The sequence below is a fragment of the Pleurodeles waltl genome, chromosome 5 (assembly GCF_031143425.1).
Source record: "Pleurodeles waltl isolate 20211129_DDA chromosome 5, aPleWal1.hap1.20221129, whole genome shotgun sequence".
Classification (NCBI taxonomy): Eukaryota; Metazoa; Chordata; class Amphibia; order Caudata; family Salamandridae; genus Pleurodeles; species Pleurodeles waltl.
In genome coordinates, this window is record NC_090444.1 from 300,693,197 (window position 1) to 300,720,929 (window position 27,733).

At 43.6% G+C, this 27,733-nt stretch overlaps 1 protein-coding gene across 1 annotated transcript in view; it reads left to right on the top strand.

Moving 5' to 3' along the window:
• Nucleotides 1–387: 387 nt before the first annotated feature.
• The window catches only part of FOXN2 (forkhead box N2), a 112,235-nt gene continuing 84,889 nt past the window's right edge, over nt 388–27,733 (top strand). Inside the window, exons 1-2 of the mRNA XM_069234041.1 lie at nt 388–631; nt 24,461–25,008. Of these exons, the coding sequence (XP_069090142.1) occupies nt 24,475–25,008 (534 nt within the window). The 5' untranslated portion in view covers nt 388–631; nt 24,461–24,474. The remainder of the gene's footprint in view (nt 632–24,460; nt 25,009–27,733) is intronic.

Consider the following 27,733-nt stretch of genomic DNA (forward strand, 5'->3'; position numbering starts at 1 on the left):
TCGAAAATGTCCGTCAGGGACAACTGGGCTTTAACTAGGGAAAGCCCTCCTTTATTGGCGATTAATTTGAGTGGTCTCTTTTAATAGCTGGAAGTAACTGACATAATTAGAACAATCCTCAAAACTCATGCACATAAACTCAGACAAGTATTGATTGATCACAAATGTGCGTAATATGGTTAGATTTTAAATAATTGCCTAAGGCACCAAGTTACTCAGTTCAAAGAAAAAGTGCTGCAGTTGCCCATATATTCTCTTCACATGTCATAGAATCATCTAAAAAAAACGCAGTCCAAGATGGATACCTGGCTACCTCATTCGTAGGCCCAGATGCTAGCCTGGCATTCTTTGTCTTCTTTCTATGTCTACTCCCACCATCCTGCCATTGTCCGAATACAGCGCTTGACTTCGCTGAGCCGGTGGGTGGCAGGGGTGTTGCCTGGCGGCTGTTGGCGCGTCAGCGCAGCTGTCGGGGCGGAGCTAGTGGCGGCGGCTAGAGCGCCTGGTTACCATGGAGACTGGCTGGTGTGGGCGTGGCCTTGTGCGCGCGGTGGTGCAGGGAGCAGCTGCTGGTCTGTGACACATAGACACACACGGACTATACAGAGCGCGCGGGACACGCTACATGTCTGTGAGTATGTGCATTCTGTCTGTCGGCACGTGATGCCTGCTGCTTTGCGGTATAAGGCGTCCAGGGATGTTGTGGCGAGGGGGTCCGGCCACAGTAGAGTACGGGGGTGGCACTGCACCCCAGGGTCCATTTTATATACTCTGCAGCTGGACATTTCGGATGTCCGGGTGCTGGCCAGTTACTGAGGCAGGCAACATTGTACTGGTGGGTGCTCCCTGAGCATCTGTTGTGAGGTTGGTGGGGTGGTGGGCGAATAGCGTTGGGGATTGGTGGGCGCTGTGTAGGCATGTGGAGGGTGCCCTCGTGGTGGAGGTCTGTGCAGTGGGTGGGAGTGCTCTCTGCGGAGTGCAAGAGGTGTGTGACAGGTTCTGGGATACATTGAAGCGGTGGTGGTGCGTTCAGCACGTGTACTTTTAGGGTGCGGTTAACAGTGTGGAGACCCGAGTGCTTCCCCGCAGTGCAGCGGGTATGGGGCGAGAAGGGGTGCCGGCGGCTGACAGCTGTGTTTCGTGGGGTCCGGGTTCCGCGTGGTGTGTGTGGCAGCTGATGCTGTTTCTTTCGGCGTCAGCCGGGGCTGGAGGAGGTGGGTGCCAAGCGTGCGCGGTGCAGCTGGTGCTCGCGCGGTGGTGGCGGGAGAGGAGTTGGCCAGGCCTGCTGCAAGGGAGCCCGGTGTGCAGCGTGTGGCTTTTGTCGCTGATCGTGGGAACTTCTGCCGTGCTGTTACAGTGAGGGCGTGATGTGTGCTCTTGCACAAGAAAGTGCCCTTCTCGGCCCGCGCCGGGACGCACGCTGCACATGGGCGCCGCTGGCCTGTGCCCGGAGTGCGCCGGCCGGCAGCTGTGCTTTGTGCGGGGGGTGACTCCGCCCCGCAGCATAGGGTTGGGCGGGGACCCCCTCCCTTCCTGCGGGTGACAGGCACGTGCTCAGGAGAAGTGACGTGCCGGGGATTGCCCAGCGTACAAAAACCCTTCTGTTTTTGTTAACGGAGGCATTTTTTGTCCTCTTTAAAATACTGAATTCTCGATCAGGACTGACCTCTGAAAACGCGCTTTCAAGCATGCCTTTCGAGCGAAAGTTTACACTGTAGTTGCGCGGGGGTTATCACTTCGTACTCTCCTGGCCTGGCACAGCAGCCTGTACTCTCAGACCCTCCCTCCGCAGGGAGGGTGCCGCTACACATCCAAGATCGACAGTTGTCAAGGAGCGCATCTATATTTAGCCACTTTTCACTATTTATTTCACCTGTCCTGACTCCAGTTTCAGCCACGCTTTGAGTTTTTGTGTGTGTAATGCTGGCTATCTTTTTTCCTGACTCAGTATAGTTTTGGCAATCAGTTATTTTGTTGCTACTTTTTAAGACACTACCAAACAATAAGAAAACAGTTTCAAATTTGAGTAAATTACATAGTTTTGTGCTGATTGGTTTTAGATTGATCTCTAGTAGGGAGAATTTTTCTGTAATGTATTCATTGGCGATAATAGAATGTCAAATTATTCTTGACCTTTGGAGTTTTTGTTTATTAGAGAAAAAGTGGTTTATATACGTTTTAACGCTGGAATGGGAGTATGTAGCGCTGATTATTTGCAATGTTTTTCTCTGAAAAAGATTCACATTGATTTGAGGATTGAGCTCTTAGCTACTGTTTTTCCCACTAGCTGTATCTGTTTTCTTTTTTATGTATTAGAAAGTTATTTTTCCCCAAAACGCCCCCATAATCTCAAATCCCGAGCGTTGGTTTTGCTTCGTGCGTGCGACTTTTCCTTTCTAGCTTGTCTAAAGGAACGGTTGCTAAGAGACACCAAACGTTGCTTTACGTCTCATAAAAAATATGTTCGCATCTCAGTATGGCACAGTGACTAACTGCCTTCCCCCCAGGTGCCTTCTCAACTGCTATATTTTTAGATCCGATTTTGATGGTCTACTTTACCCGCCTCTCACCGAGCAAGCAACGCATAAGAGGCTTTCGGGTCAGTAATGAGATGCTCGTATGACCCAGCGAACCACAATTTCTACCGCGATGTGTGGTGCATCACCCACTCTGCTCGTGTACGTAAAAGTGCTGCCAGATATGCGAGCTGGTCACGTGATAAAGATAGGAAATGGGTGGACGTCTCTAGGTACCATGTTTTGGTATTAATCCTGGTATTATATTTCGCTTGACATTACCGCAAATATTCACTTTTTTGTGTCTATGTACTTAAAGCGAGAATATGCCAACCATTTTGACAGTATCGTGTTTTCATTTGAGCACACTTTTGCAAGCAAGAAGGTGCCTTTCGCAATAATGTTTTTTTTGGTAAATAAGCGTTGCACTTCTTGGCGTTTAAAAGATTTGTTGTTAATATCCATTTTGCCTCTTTGTCTCTGTTTTCTTTTCGTGATCAGCTGTGTTCCCATTAGTGTCCATTGTACCTTCACACTTGGTTTCTACTGTTCAGGTGACCAGAGAGGGCTAGGCATTGTTACTCGTGTACATATTAATACACGTATACGTTTTTAAAGCTACAGATCCGTGGTAGTAGAACGTTTTTTTATTAATCCTTGGTTCAGTCTGGATCTGCTGTTGTTTTTGACGTCGGTAAACATGGTGTTAATCAGTTTCTATAGGATACTCCAGAGCCGCACTCCTTATAGCAAATTATGGAAAGTGAAAATACTGATGGTTAAAAAGACCGTGCTGGTGGGAAATGTAGGGCTCTACCAGTACTTTATTGCGCAGTGTCAGTCATCCTGACACTGTCTACCCAATTGTGTTTAGTAAAAACCTCACCAAGTACCGGGTGCTTGGCTGTGCACATGGTTTCAGCTAAAAGTTCTTTTTGTCCTTTTAAGACGGCATGTATGCATTAATTTCTTTTGGAAAAGACTCCTCGGACCAAATGGTACGAATGTTATCCATTATTAAAAATGTCAACGGCCAGGGTGTCATCTTCTTGTGTGGCTCAGATTGTTGCTTGGCATGGACACATTTCTACTTCTCTTGCTCATTCTCTTTCTTCTCTTTCTTGTGTTTCATTCTCTTCTCTTTCTCATTTCTTCTTCTTTACAACCTTTGCTCTGGAGTTTCAAACCAGTACTACTAAAATCCTACCTGTATCATTGCTCCAGAACTGTTCCCTCATTTGATCAGTTCCATGGCTAGAATAGACTTATTCAAGTGAGGAAACTCCTCTGGGTAATTGTGCATTTGTCAAGTTTGAACAAGAAAAATACTTTGCATATGTTTATTTATTTTGTTTTTTTGCAGTGTCTCAGCCCAACTAAATAGCAGGCATTGTTAGCTCATGTTCAGACTTCTTCTTTTATAGTATCTTTCCAGCCCTGCCAAGTACCACGCATCAGGGGTTAGACTCACACATTTTAATGCAGGTGGCCGCATCACTGCACTAAAATAGATTAGTCATGCATATCGAGCTCCCCGACACACTGCAGGGATCATGTGGCGCTTCAGAAGCAGTCCAGTGCATGGCGCTCTATTTGTGTACTGCTGTGCTTGGCTCTGCATGTCGGGTAATTTAACCTACTGACTACCCGGTGAACACATTGCTATGATTACCATGGGCGGTGAGATACATTGTTTCAGTCATCATGATGGAGCACAGCAAAAACAAATTAAACATTTTTTTTTTGAAGCCCCGCCAAGACTCTTTGAAACACACGTAGCAGACTGGCCACAGGATCACCGGGAGCAGGCGGGCAGGATAGTTGAGTCTGACTATTCTTTCCTACCGGTGGGTGCAGCAGGCAAGACCAGATCGTGTTTTTGATCATGACCTCAGTGCTGCCCCTGTGTCTGCCCAGACAACTAGTGGTAGTGCCTTGAGACACTCACCCCTGGATCCTCCTCATAGGCGCAAGTGGCTGCAGCGCTTAACTTGAACGCCAGGGATTTTTACAATTGGCTGTCGAGAGAGCTCTCCCAGCTCCCTCTATGGCCCCCAGCCAGCCCGTGCAGGCAGGCGAAGTGCACTATAGCATTTTACAGCTAGACACAGCTGACCAAGGAAAGCTGTGCACCTGCAGCATACGAGGCGACATGAAGAAGACCCCAATCACCACTGAGGAGAGAGACCCCGGGTCGGACGCAGGTGGGAATCTCCACCGGAGAGAGTATTTGTTTCAAAGGGCTGCTTTCATCAGTATGGAGCACTTTTTGTAACCCATATGGTGTTCTTTGAGTGAACAATTGTACTGTCGGTAAAACATGGACGGTATTCAGCAATACACAAAATAAATGCTTGTAAATGTCCGTTGATTACATGACCAACGACAGACCTAAATGTCCTGCATAAGCATTCCACACACTAAAAATGCCACACATATATACACTGAAAACTTGGAAGCTATGTCTTTCAGTTTTCAATGTGTCCCTCAACGAAACACTGACCCTGGCAATACAGTTAGAAGCCTAGTCTGAGCAGAGACTTCTTTCCCTAATTTTATTATGGTGACTTGGGTGTGCAAACTGTGGTACTGAAATCTTCAAACCTGTGTTAGAGTCTCAAGATCTTGCAGTGAAGAAAAATACATATTTCACCCAGCTCTCTCGCTTTAAAGGGTGTTGATAGAGGACAGTGATTGGCCTGTGGGGAAAAACGTAAAGAGACTAGTTATGTATTGTGTTTAACTGTGGGTGGTATGTATTGGGGGGGGGGGGGGGGGGGGGGGGGGGGGGGGGGGGGGGGGGGGGGGGGGTGGGGGGGTGGGGCTTGTGTTCCAGTTCTGCAGAACTGTTGTTTGTGGGTGAATACTTATTGATATCACCTATAGGGTGGTTCCCAAGGGTGCAATGGTCTGTATGTGGTCTGGCTGTGATTCAACTATGCCTGCTCCAGGCAATGGTAGCCTGGAAAAATGTTGAAGACTGCTTGGTGTCTTGGAATGCGTAGCCCTGGGGCAGATCCTGATTATACATTGGTTAGTTTTAGCCCTTGTGAAGCCACTAATTACTACGTTCAGTAGAAAGACGAACGCTAGAGACTACTATCTTAAGGCACCAACTTGACATTCCCACATGTACTTGTCATATTGCTCATAAGTAGGATTCCCGGTTTATTGTTTTTTTCCCGGTTCTCATACACCCACATAACATTATCGTTTAGGTACGAGTGCCCTTTTGCAGCTGTTTTAAATTTAATCAGGAAACCTTGTCCCAGTGTACTAGTCTGCAGAGCTATTGCCCTAGCAGTCACGATACACAGCATCAAAGATCACTCAAAAGAAGGCCTGTTTTCAGTATTTTGCTATATTTAAAAATAAATACAGAGAAATAGATTTTCTTTTGTTTGACTGTATCTGTAAAAATTATTCAAAGTGGAACACTGGGTACCTTATAACGTGCAGTTTTTACCACTGATAATTCAGAAGCACATTGTGCACTCGGCATGTTTTTTTTTTTTCTTTTTTTTTCTTTTGCACAGCATGCAATGTACGCCCCTCTCCCCCCCCCCCCCCCCCCCCCACACACACACACAAAAAAAAAAGACTTCCTCGGTCACTGAAGAAGGTGGGACAGGAAATTGTGTGAAACTCAAAATACTCGTAATTTGCGACACATTTTACATGGAGCAAATCACTCAGTGCGTAGTTCGGGCTTACTCTGGAGTTCTCCTTTGAATGCAAAATAAGTCCTATGTAGATCAGGTTTTCTCGACTGGAGCTCATAAATGTGTGTATTCTTTTTCCGAAATGTATACCTATGTTAGTGACATATTTCAAATACAAAGTCCCTGTTTCCTAGCTAAGACACACAAGAGCAGGTGATAGATTCTTCACTGTCCAGGGTTGTCTTTAATAAGTGATTTACTACAACGAACCGTCTTTTTAGTGTAACACGTGGCTCTTTTTGAGCAGCTCCCTCATTTGAGTTGTGACCAGTGGTGTAAGGGAGTTTGCTTTCTTTTTTTATGCACTACTTTCAGAATTTCCTCACAAAATACTTCACTTACAATAGGTGTTTTTAGAAGCCTGGGCAGGGGCGACCTGTTTCACAGGTGCCTGTGCCAGTCATCACACCGTGGCTTGAGCATGAGGAATTCCATACCAACTCCTGTGGGCAATTCAGCTCATTCCTCAGTTACTGTTATTTGTGCTCTGTCCAGAGACCATTACACATGCTCTTCCCACACTTGACAGTAAAGTAAGACTAACCTGTATGTTAGGAGCAATTTCACACATTGTTTAGTGATGTATTCACATCAGCCACCCCAACTCAGGCTGGACCCGCAGTTTTAAATGCTATGCACCTTTAACCTTGCCTCGATGACACCTTGTGACTCGCGCTGCACACAGTAACGTTGCAGACACAGTGTGTGACCTCTACTCCCATCTGAAGCAAAAGTGTCCAATGTTGACCAGAAACTGCAACGCATGCAAGATGTGAAAACCTCAACTTCCACACATGGGCATTCATGTATGTGCATACTGATGATAACTACATTTATGAAACCATTTCACGGTTCGACTTAAGATTTTCTACTTTGCGTTGAAATGACCCTTTGTTTTCCTGTTCTCGTTCTGTTGGGCAGCTGCAGTTTCCAGTGCGAGGCCACGGTTTGCAAACCAGCATTGCCTGATGCTTGGGCCAGGGGGTGGTTTGATCCCTCGGGGACCAGAATGCGCTGGTTGTCCTGGATACATGACATCATGTCGCATTGTAATCAAATCCAGGCTGCTCGCTGCCGTGTGCATGGGATTTGAATCTGACCTCCAATCGCAGCAGCCTCTCTTCTTGGGATGGATGACAAAGGAAAAGGGCGTTTTGACCAGCTAGCCTTAACAGCTGGTTAGTAAATCAACAGACTTGTCCTTTGAACATATAAATGTGTCTTTGCGGGGAAAGGTATGATTCCATGTGTGACAAAAGGGGTGGCCTTGTCTAGTAAATATAGCAAGGCAGTGCTGTGTAACACGGTAGTAGCTCACCGGTTGGCATTCCAAATGAGTGAGACCGCTGCAAATTAAGTACAGTAAATCCTGCCGTTGGTTCGAGTTTTTTTCAGTCTTAAAAATATTGTTAATCTGCTGGTTATATTTCACAAAACTATATAATACTCTTTTTATGAACAGAGCACTTTCTTTCAGCTACTTTGCTTCCCCTTTCCTGGTACAATGGACATCTAGCGTTTCTTCATTAAAAGTAATTCATGTAATTGCCAGTTTGTTGCTTGTTTTCCCTTTTGGGGTTTTCTTCAGTTTAGCTTCCCACATAATCAAGGCTGTACCTGGGTGCAGTGGAAGTTAATGATTTCGTGCTATTTTGGTTTTGCGGCTGTTCCGGGTTGAAGACTCTCAGTGCATTTTGAGTCCTTCAGTATAAGCCAGGCAAAGGTTGCTCTTCATAATGTACATAATTAACATAAAGCAGTGCATGGACGTTCGTTGCTCTTGCAACATATGTTCAGAATATGCGAGGGCAGGTTGTGAACTATTAGTGTGTGTCCTGTTTAGAGCCCGGCTGTATAGACACCATCAACTGTCATTCCATGTGTGATCACCATATACACGCTCCTGTACTTAGTCTCGATTTTTTGCCATATCTGTAAAAACCTTTTTGCACGCTGTGTCTAGGCCAGAGAACATACCTGTGAAGGCCAACGAGGTGGCTGATATCCCGCTTCCACTCTACAAGGAGTATGTGGCTTGGGCCATTTGGTTGGAAGTGGTGGGCCTTGGAAAATGGAAACAGGCAGAGTCAGCAGGGCGCTTTTGGGGCAGCCCCTACCTTCTTTTGTCTTCATTTTTCCTCTCTTCTGAGTGTTCTTGTGGTACTGGAGGGATGAACAGAGTAGTCTCCGGTGTGAGGAAAAGGAAGTTGGGGATTCAGTGAAGCAAGTCCATCACATCTCCTGATCCTAGTAATACATTGGCAGAGCCATAGGCCTTGTTAATATGGACAAGGCTTCCGATTAGCAATACATTCCCACTTGGTAAGAAGGGCTCGACATGTTATCCCTCGCACTGTTTAAATTAAATCATTACAGGCCTGCCTTCTATTGTTCTAAGGTAAGACGAGAAGTTTCACCTACTTATAATGTGTTTCAAAGCGACTTGTTGGTAGCTTAACACTGACCCTTTGAGGAAGTTCCCGTTTTTACCCTGTTGTTTTGTCTTAACTTTCATGTATAAGAAAGTCTATATATAGACATGGAAACTAAAATGTTTTTCAGTTTAACTCCGGAAATCCAATGATGCAGACCATTGAGAAACGGGGCTTCCTGTAGTTGATTATGTGCCTTTCGGTTATCAGTATGGTTTTTGGTCTGGCGGTTGACACTATTGCTTGATTTTACATTGGCTTTTCGCGCGGTATTCGGGTTCCCAAAATGTAGCCTGGCCTCTCTTACGGATGACTGCAGTGTGTCGAAGTGGTCCTGCCTGAGGAGAACTGTGGTTTTCTCCAATGGCATCTGAATGTAGAGCACGTTGCTTAGCAACTCTGCAGCGAGGCGCACCCTCCCTCACTGACTGATTCCCTCACTGACTGTTGCTCACCCACTCCGTGGCTGCCTTTAGCCGTGCTAAACAGAACACACGGTTTCGGTGTCTTATTAACTCCCCAAAAAATAGCAGCACATCTTAGCTTGTTGACTGTCAGACTCTTGTGCATGAGACCCGGGCATAGGCAATTTTAGCTGTGATAAAACCGCAGCAGTGGCATCCATTTGTCTATCGGTACCAAAGCATGTGCCTCCAGTGTAACCTCAAAAATCGCAGATGGAGTGCTTTAATCAGACTATTATAGTGATGTAGATGGGAGATTATAAATTCTCAACCAGTACTTGGATATTGCTCTCGTGCGAGAAAATCAGTAGTGTCATACCGAGTACAAGAGCACACATGCTGCAAACAATTGATTAAGTTGCAGAAGCTGGCTCTTAAGGAGGAAAACTAAAATAACGATCGTTTGCATTGTTATGACAAATTGCAAAGACAACGAGGAGCAGCAAGCAACATTGCCAGAAAGAGAGTAAGAATTCAAAGTAAAAACCCCACTGTTGCTCAATAGTAGCAGACCAGTGAAGCCGTTACCAAGAATTTAACAAGTATAGTCTAATAATCTCTGTCAGTTTGTGTTTACACTTACAATCCAACATATCCTGGCCTTCTCCTAGCTTTTTAATTCTCGAAATATGTTTTCTCTTATCTTCATGTCTTTTTCGCTTTAAAAGATCTTATAAAGCCATCATCACTTTATCTTTTATAAAATAAACAGGGCCATAACGTCGGTGCATGGGGGGAGGGGAGTGTTAGGGTGTTACATCCCTTAATAAATGTATTATGTAGTAAATAGTTTGGAACAGGTGCTTTCAGTCAGTATGGTGAGGTGCCTATCGGACCTCACATAGGATTCTTTACATACACATCTTGCACATACACACGCACTTTCTCTCTCTGTTTTGAAGTTCTTAAAAAATGTTGGGTTATAAAATATTTTGTTTGTTAGTGGTACTTAAATCTTCACTGCTGTCCCTTTCCACTGCCTTATAAGCCCCCCTCTCAGATAATCTATGTTAACACGATATGCCAGCGTGATTGTTGGGAAATCTGAGACTCAAATACTCCCCTCATCCCAACCATACTGCCCAAGTTACGCCTGAAAATCAGTGCTCAATTTGTGCTTGTTGTTTCCGGTGCTGAGCACCGGCACTTATTTTTGAGGGCCGACACTTAGTCTTCTGCCTCAAGCATTTGCTGCGCGCAAAAGACACGTTTGGGAAAGACGGGGGAAGAGGAAAATGAAAAAGCGTCACAATGAGAGAACGCAGAAAGCTGCAGGTATGAGTTGAAGGGGCAGGGAGTGGCACTAAATGGATTGAAGAAGCCCAAGATGGCTTCAGGATTACACTGCTTCAGTATTCCATGTTCGCACATTTAATTGCAGCAGCCGTGTTTTAAGAGGAGGGCTTTGGACACCGGCACCTTTTTATTTACAAATTAATCACTGCTGAAAATAATGCCTGCTCGTCCCTATACTTCTGGTCTGACCATTCTTCCTTATTAGTGGTTAACGTTGGCAAAGAACTATACGTCTGTGATTATGATTGACTGACATGTCACTTCACAGGTGTTGATACTGTTTGAAGAGCATTGGTGTCTGACTTCAGTATTTTTTATCCAGCAATGCTAGCTTACAGAACCAAACCAATTCTTCAGATGAGTATGGGCCGTTTTTCTACCAGCAGCAAATATGGTTGTATTTCACACAGCCATTCCTAATGGCCTTTCCTTCCAAACAGGCACCCCCCCCCCCCCCACTTAAGCAGTCAAACCACACCTACCTTTCCTAACAGTGAGTAAAAAGACCATCCAGTGAGCTGGTTACCAAAACCCTGACATAAACACCACCATCTCAATAAGCACTGGCAAAGCCACAAGGTCTTTGGCAATTCTTGTTTTGTTCTGTCATGTTTTTTGCAAAACACAGTTGTTGGGGAAGATGCCATCCCTCATCGATCTAATAAAACATTGACTAAAGGAAAACATATTTTTTATAGTCCAAAAATGACACACTGGCACTAAAGGGACCTACTTTGTGTGTGGATGTGCTCCTTCTGAAAGGGAGCATGTTCTGACTCACATCGAAGTCAGACAAGGGATGAAGTGGGCTGTAAGTGGAAGAAACATATGAATGACACAACAGCAAACTTTTGGTTGAAGTCTGGCTGAAAAACCCCCATAAGTAACTATGCTACAAAAATCATTTTTGTAAAATCAAAATGTCGAACTAACATCCAACCTCAAAAATGTCAATCAATCTGGCATCGCCTGCCAACCTCTTGACTTTGCTAATGCTTTTTTTTGTAAAATTTTCTTACAAATAGATACAGGTTTGAAAAGATAGAATAACAGATAGTCTTGCAAACAAAGCTTTGAGCTGATAGTCTCATAAAGAGAGACAGCGATGGTTGCATGGATAGATAGCCTTGACAAATAGGTATATTGATAGTGATTAACTTGCAAAGATAGCTCAATAGAAGTTCAAAGACAGAAGCAGAGGGGGACAGCAGATAGGTAGATGGAAAGGGCTGCAGACATAGATAAACTGAATAGTACAGGTTCAATTAGCAATATAATAGTTAAGTATCAATATAAGCACGCCATGCAAGAACACTGAATGAAAACTAGAAAGACACACAAGCAGGACATACAGACTAAGTTGCTTGACAAGTATAGGTGTAGTCCTCAATTAAAATACATACACGAGTGCAGTTACAAATGCATTTCATTGCGTTCATTCTAAAAAGAGAATTACTTTGTAAAGAATAGATTCAATTGGACACAATCTGGTATACTCTGAAATAGCAATAGTCTGATAAAATAAAGTCCGATCTGAAAGGAATTTACAACATAATTAGCAGGACACCGAAACTGATAAATCTGAAATGTGTCCTGTGCTGTAAAGAGCTGATAGAAAGCGACCTGCTATTGCATTAGGCTCTAAACACAAAGACAACACTAAAGTAATAGTTAAGTAGATATAAAAACACTAGCACTGAAAAAACCTCTTTTATATGGTTGTGCTGCTTGTGAAAGAGCAAAATGCAGTCACTTACAGTCAAATTAGCCAGTGGCTGAATTAGGCTGACCCACTGCCCCTTGCTGTATGCTGTAGCAGGCATATGCAAAATGTGAATGATGCAACAACAGATGAATAATTGAGAGCTGCCTAAAAACCTATTTAAGTGTAGTATACATATACTTTTTATAAAATCAAAATGTCTTTGCTAATGCCAGACCCAGCGAAATCGAACTCTTTCCCCCCCCCCCTCCCTCCCCAGCTCCAATGAGAAGATGGAGGAGAAAGGCTCAAATGCTGTGTTCTATTTAGGCACCTAGCACATAACTATTTGTTCCAGTAATCTCCACTTTTAACCTTGTGTAATATGTCTTGTTCTTCAAATCAAAAAAGGTTGTTAGCAAGAATATTCTTGAAGTAAGCCAGCCTTCTTACTGTGATTTCAAAGCACAGTCACCAAACTTTTTAACTGCAGTATGGTTAGTGTAGTGGTTTTTTTTATTTTTTTTTTATTTTTTTTTTTTGTCCAAAATGTCACCTTGTCCATAAACTAGAAGACCACCCCAGTATACAGCATTTATACATCTTTAACTAGGCAAGTGCCTCCTCACTAGAAAATGCCATACCTAGATTTAAATCCTGAAGCTAGTGGCCAATATACTACCAAAGAAAAACATGACTATTCCCCAGTTCAAATGTCGTATCAACGCACAACATACTGTTTCCATGTCTGTTTGTTATCAGATGTTTCCTGCAGCACCTGAATGGATGTAATCCCTATAAAACATACTTTTCTCTTCTGATAATAGGGGTATAGCTCCAGTGTGGCAGTCGCTCATTCCTCGATGAGGATCTTAGCTTAGGATGCTCCTGAATGTGCTCTCTAGTAGCTGCGTCGGAGTGAACATTCTAACTCAGCAGTATCTTGGAATGTATTTCTTTGTGACCGAGGCTTATATATTTATCTTATACTGAGACCTTTCAATTATTAAAAAGTTCACTCTGTGGATACCTAGGTTTCTACATGGTTTCCTGGAATGTTTAAACTTTGTTTCAAAGGCAAAATTCATTGCATTACTATTAGATATGGACAGATTACTGGAGTTTGTTCATGTTGGGACTGAAAAGTCCCTTATATGGTGATGGGTGTGCACCACTGCCCTCAGTGCCCCAACTGTTAAAAATGCCTGGTCCCTGATGCTGATTTTTGTTATCATGGGTGAACACGAAACATGTCCGTGTGCCATAATGTAGGCCTGTCTTGCGGGTTGTGGTCTTTTTTTTAATTGGGGGGGGGGGGTGCTCAAAGCAATACCCTAATAGTGGTTAAAGGCTGCAGCACAAGCACAGGCGGTGGCAGCATACCATTTAGTCATCAGTAGGAGTGAACAGCCCTTTTTACCTGCTTACTCAATTAAAGTTCTGCTGCTGTTTGCTTAACTAACCCTTGGCCTACATCTGTTTGGTATGCAGTGCTGCACAGTGCATGTGTGTTCTACGTGTGCTTGGCTGTAGGTGTGCCTGTAAATGGAACAATACAGGGATGGTGCTGTGCAGTGCGTGTATGTTGTTTGCATGTGCTTGAAGGTATGTTGCTTGTAAATGATACAATACATGGAAGATGCCTGGTTCCATTTTGGGAGTCCCAGGGCTTATTGGGAGGAGGAGGGGGCATGAGGAGGTAGAGGAATCCTGCAGGCACGTTTGTGGATTGCTGCATTCCTGTCAGCTGAGTGGGGCACATGGGAGGAAAGGGGAGCCAAGCTCTTCAGTACACTTTCAATTGTGTTCTTTCTTTCAGAGAAGGGTCACTAGGAATGGGCCCGGATAAATCTCCGGAATGAGATAGGGGCAGATAAAAGAATCCTAAAGAGTTGGGCTGAGGCCATATGGAAACCTTTTAATACACATCCCTTTGGCTGACATCCAAGTGTGAACTTTAGTCACTGTGCTGTGGGGCTATTAAATTTGGAGTCGCTCCTGCTGGGACATACTACTTTCTGGAGGAAGAGCAGGGCTGAGGAGAATGCACTTCAAAATGAGGCATAACACAAGTTTCAAACACTCAGATTCTGAATCACATTTGGTATCTGGAAATGGACTAAAAGAAGGGGAGCTGGAGAGCCCAAACATTGGCAACTGTAAAGCAACCAGTCGGGCTGTACGAGGTGGAGGATAGTCTCTGCAAGACCTCTGCCTGTGACCAGAACTGGGGGCCAAGGCTTGCCAGTCTCCTAGCCGTATAAGGGGGAACATCACCCAGAACCCCCAAGACCACCTGCCACTGGAGCCTGAAGCACTAGTTCATGTCTGCTTGTCAAGGCCAGTGTGCCTTGTGAGGAAGAGGAGTGCGCTGGAGGGAGCATGGTGCAGTGGGGGGAAAATCCTGTCAGTGGGATTCCTATAGCGTGGTGTGAGGAGGTGGCTGCTGCATAGTGAGCTATGATCATGACCCATGTGCAGGCTGTAAGTTGTCGACCCACCCCCAGTATGCCAGATGGAGCCACTGTGAAGAATACTGCAATGCCTTAGCCTATGTGAGGGGCTAACCTGGTGACCCCGTATGTGAGGTGGGACCGCATGAAGGTTGCTGCTGTATCGATGTGGCAGTAGCCTCTGTATAAAGTGGAGTTGGTGACCCCATATGCCAGAGGGGGGGGCCACTGGGACAGGTCAAAGAACATGGTCTGGTCGAGACCGTCCTCATGAGGAGGAGGAGACCGGCATTGTGACCCAAGCCTTGACTGAGGAGCGTCCGCTGCCCCTCCCAGGCCGCGTGTGAGGCACTTATCAGAGAGCTGATTTATCGTCCAATGGGGAGCTTTCCTGCCATATAGCACCTTAGAGCTGGGACACTTTTGACTTTTAATAAAGAGTTGGACTGGGACTTCTGAAACTGACTACTAGTGGGGCTTAACCTGACTGTCTTGTATTATTAAACCAGGAATTACCACTACTGCTAGCGAGAGGGAAGTTGGGCTCAGGGATTCACCTATAAAACACTAGAATCCTGACATCATGGCACTGTTTGTATTGTTTGTGAATGTCATATTTTAATCTGTATTCATATTCATATATAGATACATCTTTCTTTGCATAAATGCAAGTATTTTACGGGATAATGATTTATTGCTGCTGCTAAATCTATTTTGAGTTGTGAGCCAATGTTCACTCCCGGGCTACCACTGACAGTCAAGTGCTGACAAGGTGCTTGACCTACTTGCTCAGGGTCCATATTAGGCTGGTTCCCTGGGCATCAAGAGTAAAAGTAGTCAACCCACACTCTTGGACCCAGTTAGCTCCTTCTTGCCCAAATGAACAACGTTTTGACTGTCCATAACTCGGTGAAAAGCCTTTCTTTGCTTTTATTCCTGTGAAAAATCTGAAATGCTCTCTCCCTGACCTAGCCATTGATACATACAGCATAACCCGCACAAGTTTACTGCAGGACATACATGACATGCGCTCTTGGTATCTCTTGCCAGCCACTTCTTCTGCAAAACCATTTCCCCATGAACCCTGTACTGCTCCTTTTTTAAATATATCCCCTTATAAAGCATCGATCATTGCGCACATTATCATCTTTGGTAATAACCCCACATACCTTTTAGTATTTATCTAATGTGCTGTGTGGATTTTGAAAAACGTTTAAAGGCACTGAGTAGCTGCCAAGGCATTTGAACAGAAACCGTCAGCTAAGTGGTTAAGCTCAACACGCATTGCCTAGACAACCACATGCACAGAATAAATAAAAAATTGTCAAACTTACAGGCGCAAAGAATCGAGCTTTCACATTTTCCAGCATATGGCCAGTCATTCCCCCAGACCACTGTTATACCACCACTTTATGGGTGGTGAAATATGTAAATTCATAATCTTTTAGGGGCCTCATTGTTTTCTGATTGGCATAGTTGGCTACCTCACCATTCTTTTGTTGGCACCAGATTTAATCCTGGTCCTTTTTTAGGTCGAGTGTGCAAGTGCTTTGAACTGTTGTAAGTCTTGTGGGCTTTTAACCATGCCCACCTCACTTTCACTCGTTTGTGGGTTTGCCTTTCAAAAGTCCTTTGTAATCATTGCTAAATGCTTTACATTTGTCCCTCCTTGGGGAGGTTTTGTTACCGCCTTGCAGACTGACCATGGATAATTGTACAACTTCGCGATTGCCAGTGTGTTTGACTGAGCGAACTTTTCTTTTTCCTTTTGAGTGTCTCCTTCTCACTCACGCTCATGGAGGCCATGGCGCTTTGAATCGGCTCACTTATGTCAACTGTTTTACTTTTCATTTTCAGTTTATGTGGCAAGAAAAGTCCAGTTAGGAATTTACAATGCAAATAGCTCTAACTCTGGCAAATGCGAGACCTATTACATTGCAAATGCCTGTTCATTAATATCCAATTCTAGACGTGCACAGTAATTGAATGGGCTTTTTGACAAGTGGATCTTATGTGTCTCTTCTTGTTCTCTTACAGTGGAATGCATACAGCTGGCTTCAGTGTCGCTGGGTCCCTTAGTAGACACAGTTATGATAAGTGGTCCTGGAGAGCAGGGCAATCCATTGTCCCATACCAAGAGGGTTCATCAGATTAGTTATTTTTTTGCCATTTTAAGAGGCAGTCTGCTCTAATAAAACCGCAGTAAGCCCATCTAGTTCATGAAGGGAGGGGCAGCATAAGTCCTTGTTCCATGCTTGAGTGCCTGGCGACATTGGAAGTTCCTCAGTTTTGTGTGCGTTCTGTGTCGTTCGCAACCAGCTTCTAGTCGTACACCTTATTTGTGGATTTCCCCTGTGGTTCTTCTCAAGATTTCTTACCCTCAAATATGGGTTTTGCTGTTCCTGCTCGGGTGTCCGAATAGGGTTTTAAATACAATACAATAATTTTGACTATGTCTGAATGTCTGTTTAGCCTTTCTGTCCTGTTCTAATTCTGCTGTTTATGATCCAGGAGTTCAAAACGACCCTAAAAACCCTCTATTGCTAGTTAAAGACAATAATTAATTAACTGTAGCACAATTCCATCCAACTATTGTAAATAAGTTAATAGGAAAATACGCCAAGCATTGGTGGAGGGAAACTTCTGGCTCATGGTGTGTGTTGGTTCCACGGTTTAGTTTGTGTTCTGTTTAAACCTGTCTGTGCTGTTTTCCTTTATACAACATGTCTAATGCACCACATTCAACAACACTTGTGTATTTGTAATCAGGCCTCATTACAGTCCTATGGACTTCTTGATTTTTCTTCCTATTCCTGATCAAAGTGTTGCATGTTGTTTGCGTGAATAAAATGTATGTGCTTCAGTAGTGTCAGCAGTCGCCGTGCTTTCTCTCAATGCTACCCCCCCCCCAGTATCTTGTGCCACAAGACTCGTCTTCTCATTAGGCTGGGTTTGGCATTTTACATTTGAAGTGATGGTACTCGATCCTGCCAAAGCCATTTTTGTTACTGAAAGAATTCCTTGAAAGCTCCCCGGGGTGTCATGAGCATTGTGTTTATGATTTAAAAAAAATGAAATTTGTTTAATTCTACTTCCCAAACCCTGGGGTAAAGTAAAGCAGATGTAAACTTGAAAACTAGCTAGGTGTTAAGTCATTGCTACCACTAGATTGTTACCTCCCAAGCAAAGGGTAACAAGAACAGAAGGCATAAGCCCTTCTTGGTCAAATCCTTTCAATGGCCGCTCCGTAGCTCTCAATGCAGAAGAACTACATGGCCAAGCGTTCACACCCTGTGGCCATCTTCTTTGACCCGGTCAGCAAAGTTACCCAATTCAATAGACGTCCCTGCCCCGAATCCCGTAGGAAAGACCAGGAACATAAGATTTACACACAGGCATAGGACTCTGAGTACAGGTAGCTGAAGCCACATACTCACCATCTTCGTGGTTCAGCTTACTGCAGGACGGTCACTGCACACCAGCTCTGTGCGTCTGAGAGACAAGCTGCTTTGCCTTTGCCCAACTTTAAGAACTTGCTGAGATCCAACCCAGCATCTCCTCTTCTTACTAATGAGTGACCTTACACCCACACTGACTGGAGGCATCTCCTAGCCAAACAGGTGAGGGTGGAAAGAAGATAACACTTTAATCGTACTCTACCACCACACTAAACAATCGTGAAATCTACCTTTAATGCCACACCCTTTGTCATTCATTGTTCTCCCACTGATAAAATGCAGCTAAAGAGAATATCTGCAGGGTGGGCTTCAATCCTAAAAATCTTAAGTAAACAGTTATGTTCACCACTACACCAACTATTCTGCCTACCCTACCACTACCCTGTCATCAACTTATTCGATCCACAGCAACCCTCGACCTAACCAAATCCTGCACTGGGCATAGACCTCGACTAAATCAGTTTTGGAGCATTGTCACCTTTTCCTATAAGACAGGTAAAAACTAGTTCACTTTGAATAGGATTAGGACCATGTAACAACCTGTAAATCAGACAAGGTTATAACCTGCCTGTTTTTAGTGCTGCTTGGCCACACCCCTTTCAGTTTACCAATAACAAGCCTGAAACTCAGACTTGGTTGGGACTTCCCAGAAGATCTTTGTGCCTGCACCCATGGATTAATGTTATCCAGGTTAAAACTGACTGTACCCATCCAACTAGGGTTAATGACAAGTATGACTGGAATGAGCATGAAAAAAAAAAAACATTGTCGCCCACCCAGCTCTGGGAGAACACACCAAAGTTAGCAGTAACGTACAATTGGCAACAATTTTAGGTCTTGGCTGCCGACAGTGCATACACTGTCGCTGCAAGAGGTATTGTTTACCATGAAGGACTTGGAGCCAGCCCATTTCATATCATTCATTTTCATCACTGTCACTCTTCTTTGCTGCATCTTAATTGGTCAGTGGATGCTGACTTCACTTCCCCTTCTCTTATGGGAAGCGTGGACCAAGCACATATTGCTTCATCTTCATTATTGTCCACTGCTTGTGCAGTGATTGAGGTACTATTTCTTCATCACCCCCACCCCCTGTGTTGCTTTTTCCCCTCCCACTGACTCCTTCTCAGTGATGTGCCTAGGCTTTTACTTGCACTGGCCTCTCCCCTCCCTCTGCCCCCTTCCAAGGTCATTGCTTGCCCCTCACATGTGAAAAAAGTCTCTGATGAAGCACCAGCGCTGGCTGCTTCATAGCATTTTTTTTTTCTAACTTTACTTTTAGCCATGCTGCACAGCCACGCAGCTGTACAATATGGGTAAGAGACATTGGCTAAACCTGTAGCTCTTGCATAGGTGAGACCTAATGGCTTTTCCAGTACTTGTTACTAATGTTTTCTGCATGGCAAACTAAGCAGGGTGACTGATGCATGTATGCTATTTTAAAGGACTGAAATCTGCTATCACAAACCCTATTAACACTAACTAGCATAATCTATGAATAGAGCAGGGGTGACGACCCTTCAGTGTTATCAAAATCACAGTGACCTTCCACTAAAGAATTAGCCAAGTGGCTAGGCTGTGTGTTCACCTCAATAACGTGAATTCCTAAAGAAGATTGCCAAACTATAAACGTGTTACTAGGGGTCAACAGGTTAGAATCTCCCCAAAAAACAATCTTATCAGCCTTGCCTCTCATGTGTAGCCTTAAATACAAAGGTTTCATTTTTGCCTCCTAGCACCCACATATGCTTCTCAATTTCCTCCATTTAATGTGGTCTGGACTAAGCACAGACTGGCCATTCTGTAATTGCTATTGGTTAAGTTGATTTAATTAGTTATGAATCTCTAACGCAACACCATCTCACAAAGTAAACATTGGACTGCTTTACTTGGATACCCTGGGGGTCAAGTGCTAAAGGGGTGCACTTTGTGATCATTTTTGGGTCTAATAGTTCTAGATCCAGGACATCGGCAGCTTGGACTACCACAAAATTATTTCAGTAACCTCTGTTTGCCCTGGGATATCTTCAAACGCCACCTCAGCAAGTAACATTCTTTCAAGGATTTCTGGATATTGTCATGTTTGTACTAGTAATCTCTAAATGAGTGATGCTTTTTCTAAAGTTGGGGTCAAAGTATGGACTTTCTTCATTTGGATTCTCTGTTAAATCGACATCGCATTGGATGTTGGTTGACCCAATCCCACACTAGTAACTTCAAAACTGACACATCCTATCGGATTATACTTCCTTGAAAACTAGCTAGGTGTTAAGTCATTGCTACCTTATTCACCCCTATTCATCCCTTTCTTCTCTGTTTAGGTTATAGGCTTTTCAACATGGACACATGGCAGGGCAGCCCACGTTACATCTTGTTTTACTATTCCCTGCTACTTCTGCAAGCTTCTCTATCCATCTGTTTGGTCTTGTCGATTTCTTTCATTCCTTGGTCAACTCTTCCCTTTCTTGCTCCCTTCCCTTCTTTGATTCCCTAGTCTCAATTTCCCTTTTCCTCTCTGCATTGTCCTACTCCTACCTTCATGCCAGATTTGGCTTCCACCCGCCTCCTTTTCGCAGCATTTTTGCCAGTCCCCATTTCAGCCCCTCTAGCCCTTTTTACCTTGTCTGTCTCCTTCTGTGTTGGGTAGTGCTAAAATAGAAAATGTCTAGTTTGTGTTCATCTGTATGGGTGCACACATTGATGCCAGACAGGGTCACTTTGCTTAGAAGGAGGAAGGGTCCCTCTTTTGGATGGAAACTCTTTTTTTCCATAGTTTTTAACATTCCTCACTCTGTCCTTAAACATTCCCATTCTACAGTGTAAGGGAGCAGCATGAGGTAAAAATGTGTCCATTTCTCAAGCTAAAGATTTTAAATGTTTCAAATCCACAACAATGCGGTAAAAAATAACGACGCGCTCAATAGCTGGTGCGAAGCAGAGGGCTGACGGACCCACGATAATCATTTCAAACAAAAAGTAGTAGCAACGCACTCTGTTTAGACTCCCAAATCAATTAGGGCGTTTACCAAGAAAGACTGTTGAGTCGAAACGCGTTGTTCACCTTTGCACTGAATAAACTCCCTAATTGATTTTGGAGTCTAAACAGAGTGCGTTGCTACTACTTTTTGTTTGAAAAAAGATTTTAAATGTTTGTTGGGTTTTTTCTTATTGAGCCCTCCATTTGCTAGATGGACTAGATAAGCTAGTTGGGTCACAAGTTTGTCGTTAAAAATAGTAGGGTCGTTGTTCTAAAATGTTTGACAAGCATTAGGCTGGATGGTGCTCTTTCTTTTTGTAGTTTTGGTTGCAGCTAGACATTTTTCCAAAGATCCTTAAGCATTTCACGCTTTGTCTGTATTGGTAAACTTCCTCCGTCACTACACTACTCAACCAGTGGAGCGCTTCCCGAGTCAGCTGGTTCAGAGACCAGGCATTTATTTTTGAGGGGTCTTAACTTCTCATAGTGTGATTGTTGACAGTTAAATTAAACGTAACCTTTTTTTTTTGTGTGTGTTTTTTTTTTTTTTTTTTTTTACGAAGATCGACCTCTGAATAGTTAAAAACTTTAAAAAAAAATGTACTCCCGTTTATTTCTTGCTGAGATACTGCACTTTAGACGGTTGTATGTTTTTTTTAGCCCATGACTTCACGGGCAGCAGTATTTGAACTGTGAACAGCTTTTCCAGTGGATGCTTGCTATAGTTTGCTGTGGTCAGCAGTAACCTAGACAACAAAGCTGCTGTAGTGGATTTGCAGTGCTCATATCATATCGTGTAAAGCATGCATGTCATGGGCAGGGGAGAAAGAATGCAGGTCAGAATAGCCGGTGTATTTTTAAACCGTGCACTTATGTTCTCCACTGAGGGCCGTCAGTGATAGTTAATAGTATGTTAGCATTTTTTTTTTTTTTAAACCGTGTTCGAAACAGTTCCTTCACAAGACTACCAACCATTTTTCCAGAGTAGCAGGAAACACATTTAACCAATTTATCTTGATATGGACGTGTTTCTGCTGCGGGGATCGTTGAAGTGCGGGCTTTACATTACAAGGTTTGAGTTGGAAGACAGTGGGCCAGGCCTACATCCCAGAGTTAGCTAATTAACATTTGTTCTTGATAAACCACCCCCATTGTCTCCTTTTGTGACCGAGTGTTGTTATGCACTCCGTATAAAGAGACATAAAGACGAAGTCAGTGGTCCTTTAGCATTTGAACAGGTGAGCTTTTTAGTGGTGATTAATTTAAATGAACTCTCTTCCCTCCCCTGCCAACAGGCTGGTTGGATTGTTTTGTCAAAGCCCAGTCTTTCAGTCGTGTGTTAATAGATTATCCACGGGGCAGTAACACCGAGGAGTTTTATCCCCAGGTTAAATGTGCTTTTTGTGGCTGTCGCTGGTGTTGGAAGGAAGGTTTTAACTGAGTAGAAAGCATAGAATATCTTTGCCTAGTCTCCACCAGACCCAAATGGCCCAGCTCACAGGCGAGAAACAGAGGAAAGGTGGCGGATCTTCTATTAAAGAAGGTGGGTCGAGAAGACAAAATAACCTCCATAAAGTTGATTTGTGGAATATTGCTATTAACGCCCTCCCGTTTAATGGTGGAAATGGAGGCAACCCCTCCCTACCGCTCAACTTTATTATTTCAGGGAGTTTTTTTCTTCCATTAAACCTCCTCGGAAACGAGGAAGTAAGTCGCGGTTCGTAGTTTCTTTCAAAAGTTTCATCAACTCAAAAGGAAAAAATGAGACGAAGGTCGCACTTTATAACTACGTATTGTATTCTGGTTGAGCGCTCATGCCCCCTGGTGGCTGTTTAAGGGTTCGCGTTTAACACACCCAGTTCGGTCGTTCAAAGCTATTAATTAGGCCAAAAACATGAATTTAGCCTCTTAGCATTTGCAGTTACAACAATATGTGTGTTTAAGAAAGGAGTTTCGCGGGTCGTCACCTCACCTTGTCTCTGGACATGAAACGTTGCCTCTACGCCTGGGGTTCTGCCGAAGCGCCGCCGCTTACGATAAGAAAAGTTTAAAGACTTTTTTCGTTTCCAGGGCAGAGTTAGCAGAAGCGGTCTCTCGGAGTGCCTGGGGGGGGAGGGGGATAAATAACGTTGACATCTCCAAAGAGAGTTTCTAAAACCTTAATTACGATAATGTGTTGTAGGGTGTTCACGCCATATGTTTTGTTTCTTTGCAATGCTGTTCTTTATAGGTGCTATCTCACTCTAACAGTTTGCGTGTCTCTAAGTTCTCTATCATGTGTCCACCCGAGCTGATGGTTTCCTGCTTCGACCTCCTACGTGGCCCTTGGCAAACCCTCCACTTCAACGCTTCATATGGCTGGACCTGTCCCATAACCCTATTCTTGCACCTCTCTGTCCGCTCTTCGCCGTCATGTAGTTATTTCTTTTAGCAGTGTCTCCCTGGCCGCAGTGTGAGTTGTTTTGCTGTGTAACGTCGTGAAAGACATTGTCAGCTGGTGCAGTATGTTGTCCTACATTGTTGCAGTGCGTGCTATAGTCACGTGGAGTGTAATGCGAGGAAGGTGTAATATGTTATAGCATTTGAGGTGTGATGTGACGAATCTTCTGGCAAAGTGTGGGATGGTCAATGTGGGATGCAGAATTGCGTTTATATCATGTGATGCAATATGTTTGTCAACGGGCATGTATTGTGGCATGGGGTGGTGGTGTATGTTATGTTGTTTGGATTGTTTATTTACTACAGCACACCATCCTCCATTTTAATGTTTCCTTGGCACTGTTGGGAGTTTGAAAGGCCCAGTTATGGGCTTGTCCAACTGATAGACATATGGTGTGGTGTGACGTAGAGCTAAGCATATGCATGTTTGTATTCATATGACCTTTTATATAATGGAACGTTCAAAAAGTTGCACAACGCACTTAATTTTCAGGATGCCTCATTTTTCTAACATTCTCATCTTTTCAAGAAATCTAAAATCATATTTTCAAGAGGACAGGCCTTATGTTTGGAGTATGTCCGTTAGGCCATGATTATGAAAGGGTGGGAGCGAAGTTGCAGGTTTATAGCACCAGATAAAGTCCAACTCCTTCCGTTTGAAATGTAATAGGTGCGTTAATGTTTGGGAATGAACATGCAAAAGTCGCTATTGCCACACCAAAATCCATATGCCATTATAAATTCCATATACTTTCCTTCTTTGAAATTCTGCCATGTTTGACTTGTTTAGCTTTAATGAGTGATGCGAACTTTATCACACCTGTAGTTACCGGGTGGGGAAAATCCCACATAACTGAATTCCAACCAGCTCAGAATCAAGGCCTTAGCCTCATGGTGTTGTGCTGTTTTTTTAAATTCTGACATATAGGTTTATAGTAATAGATGTGCAGTAATGCGGAATTGAGACTTGCAAGTAATAATACAGTTCCTTTACTTTTCAGAACGGTCGGATTAAATGGGTCCGGTAACTGGAATGACACCAGATAAGAAGGCTGAAAGCCCTAGTGGAAAACGGGTTGCAGGATTAACTCCGATTTACGGAATGGGAACTTTGCCCGAGGCGATTGGAGCTGCCAGACCAAAATCGACTTTAGTGGACTGTGGAACACCTGATGATGAGCTTACAAACTTGAATTGGCTTCATGAGAGCACGGATCTGCTGAATAACTTTAGTCTGGCCAGTGAGGGGGTTCCAGTAGTTAATCCCCTCTATGACCTAGAAAGTGACAACTTGCCGCCTTTCTCACCCTCTTCCTACCAGACGCCTGAGAGATCAGCTTCCTCCAAGCCTCCCTATTCCTTCAGCCTCCTCATCTATATGGCTATCGAGCACTCTCCCAACAAGTGCCTGCCAGTGAAGGAAATCTATGGCTGGATTCTGGAGCGCTTTCCTTACTTTGAGACTGCACCCACTGGGTGGAAGAACTCTGTGAGACACAACCTGTCACTTAACAAATGCTTTCAGAAGGTGGAGAGGGGCCATGGCAAGGTAAGGTTATTTTTGAAGGACAATACTGGACTTTGTATATGGGTCGGTTTTAGGAGCATTCTATGGTTGCAGTATTGGTTTAGCGGAAGTGGCAGAATATTGATGCAAAGCTTTAGATGTTCCATCTGCATGGTCTTCATGGCCTACAGAATCAGATGTTTAGGAAGGGTTTTGCCTTTAAAGATAATTAAGACTGTTTTGATAAGTCTGCCATGTATTTCTTGGCAACTTATACACATGTGGAAGACAATAAACAAAAGATCTTTTAAATGAACCAGTTGTTGCTCTACGTCAGCATTTCATTTTCTGTTTGCCCTTAATACTGTAAGTGATATGCGTGTCATGAGCATAATGCTGGCAACCTCTTGTTCCTTTCCCCGGAGATCCTCTTTCACGTGTGCCTGAGTGGGTCTCCCTGCACTTGCACCTCTTCCTCCACTATGCTTGTAAAGCATTAAGTGTGATCTAAAGACTCCCAAAACATCCAACTTCACTTGGAGTTTTAGGCCCTTTGAATATATTACTCTTATAAAATTCTAGTCTCAGAACATGATCGTCCTGTTGCAGAGTATTCTTGAAAGTATGCTGAGATTCCTTGATAAGATGTCTTTGTCAAAGCACCGTTTTTTTTATTCAAGGTTTTTTGTTCTGTTTTTATAGTAATATGTTTAACTTAATTGTGCATGCACATGTACATAATCCTGTGAATTTTACATGGACAGCAGTGTAGATACTACATTCAAAAGTGTCACTGTTGTTGAAACTGCTGCTTACTATGGAGGTATACAACGAGAAACCGTAGCAGAAACAATGGAAAACCAACTCGGTTGCTCAGAGAGCAACTGGAAAAATGGATGGTGGGATTAAAAGCAGAGAAAGAGTGTTTGCAGAGGAGGGCAAACAGTATTATGTGAAATGTATTAAGGATAAAAAGATGGGAATAGGCCCAAGAGTGTCCCAAGTGGGAGGAAGAATAAACACATGAGATGAAGAGAAAGGGACAGAAAGCAGTGAGTAATTGCCCCAGAGGCAACAATAGCGACAAAGAGGTACCAGGAGAGCAACTATAATAGGATATCGTAAGACCAAAATGACTTATTGGGTGGGAAGCAACATCGACAGGATTGGGTTTGTGTAAGGTATGTAGAAGTTGCACCCCAAAGAAGAAGGATCCGGTAGAGCGAAAATAGTGGTGTATGAATGAATGAATGCAGAAGGATAAGACAGCAGTAAGCACAAACGTGAGTAGTTAGGGTACAGAGCAGGAGATGAGGTGGGAAGCACATGGGATCAGAGGAGTGTGGTTCAGATAATGGTGGTTTGAAGTAGCTGATCAATAACTCAAGCTGGGTTAACATAAGCACTTAATAGATGGTTCCTGGACCGTGTTATTGCATATCGGTGTTTTGCAGACAGCTTTTCAGACATGATTAGAAAGTCAGTGCACTCTTTTGATTTCAAAACTTCAAACATCAGCAGCTCCTGCTCAGTATTTCTATTATATTAAAAAGCAGGTTAAACCAGTCTGCTTTGCGCGGTAACCGTGCACGACCTCTTAATTCTTCAACTGTGTTTTCAACTTCTACAATTTGAAAGAAAAGAAGCTACTGCTTTGTTCTTCTTTCACTCTTTGGCTTAAATGGGGCAGGTCCACATTCTAAGACACTCAACTTATGTAGCCCCCCTGCTGAACCGTGGCTAGGTTTTAATGCCTTCTGAGATAAGATTATTAAATACATTTTGTATTTTAATTAGTGTCTGCTGTTAAATTTTGAGACCCCCAACAGTAATTTAAGAGTTTGAGTTTATTTTTACAAGCCAGTTGTTGGCATTTATTGAAGCTCAAAACACCATCCACTGAATTTGTAAGACAGAAGGCTGTTTGAGTAGAAGGTAGCCTTCTTTTTTCAATGTTTTGAGTATGTGCAACCCAGATGTCACCGTACGTATTCATGTCAGATGGTATCGATTACCATAGGCTACTTAAAGGTATTCTATTTATATTCAGTGTGTGTATTTTTGTATAGGTATTGTACTAGCCTGCCCTGGATCTGGTCCTCTTGGACCTAAGTTTGACACTTCTCCTTTTAACCCTTTATTGGAACTCGTGCAAAGTGAGCTGAACACATTTTCTGCAGATGCCACATTCAGTAAGTGGATGTGGGTTGCCTACGAAATACTCAATGGATTGCCTATGAGCTACCCAGCATCCAGATAAAAAGGTACTACAATGACAGCACCCTGCTCTCTTTTTACCTGTCAGTCTCATTTAGAAACAAGCATTTTCAATGCAACCGGTCTCGCATTTGCTCGAGTTAGAGCTATTAGCGTTGTAAACTCCTAACAGGACTTTTCTTGTCAGACAAATTAAAAGAAAAAAAATGCAATGCGATTGCACTATGTAAAATGCAGCGCGATCGTGCTGAAATTGAAAACGGAAAATCGGAGCGAGATCGCACTATGCAAACTCCAGTTCGATCGTGCTGCATGGAAAATAAACAGATAAAGTAGTCTGCTGAAAACATCGAGCCTATTATGTTCTTCGTATTTTACCGGTGCTGTGTAGGTGGCCTAAACACCGGAAAAGGCATGACGTATGCATGCCTTTCACAAATGAAAGCAAGTGGATTTTAAAAGGCAGGCCCACGAACCAATGAAAGTGACTGACGTGACATGGGATTGGTTGGAAGTACAAAGAGAGATTACTACAGGGGACAGAGCGCTT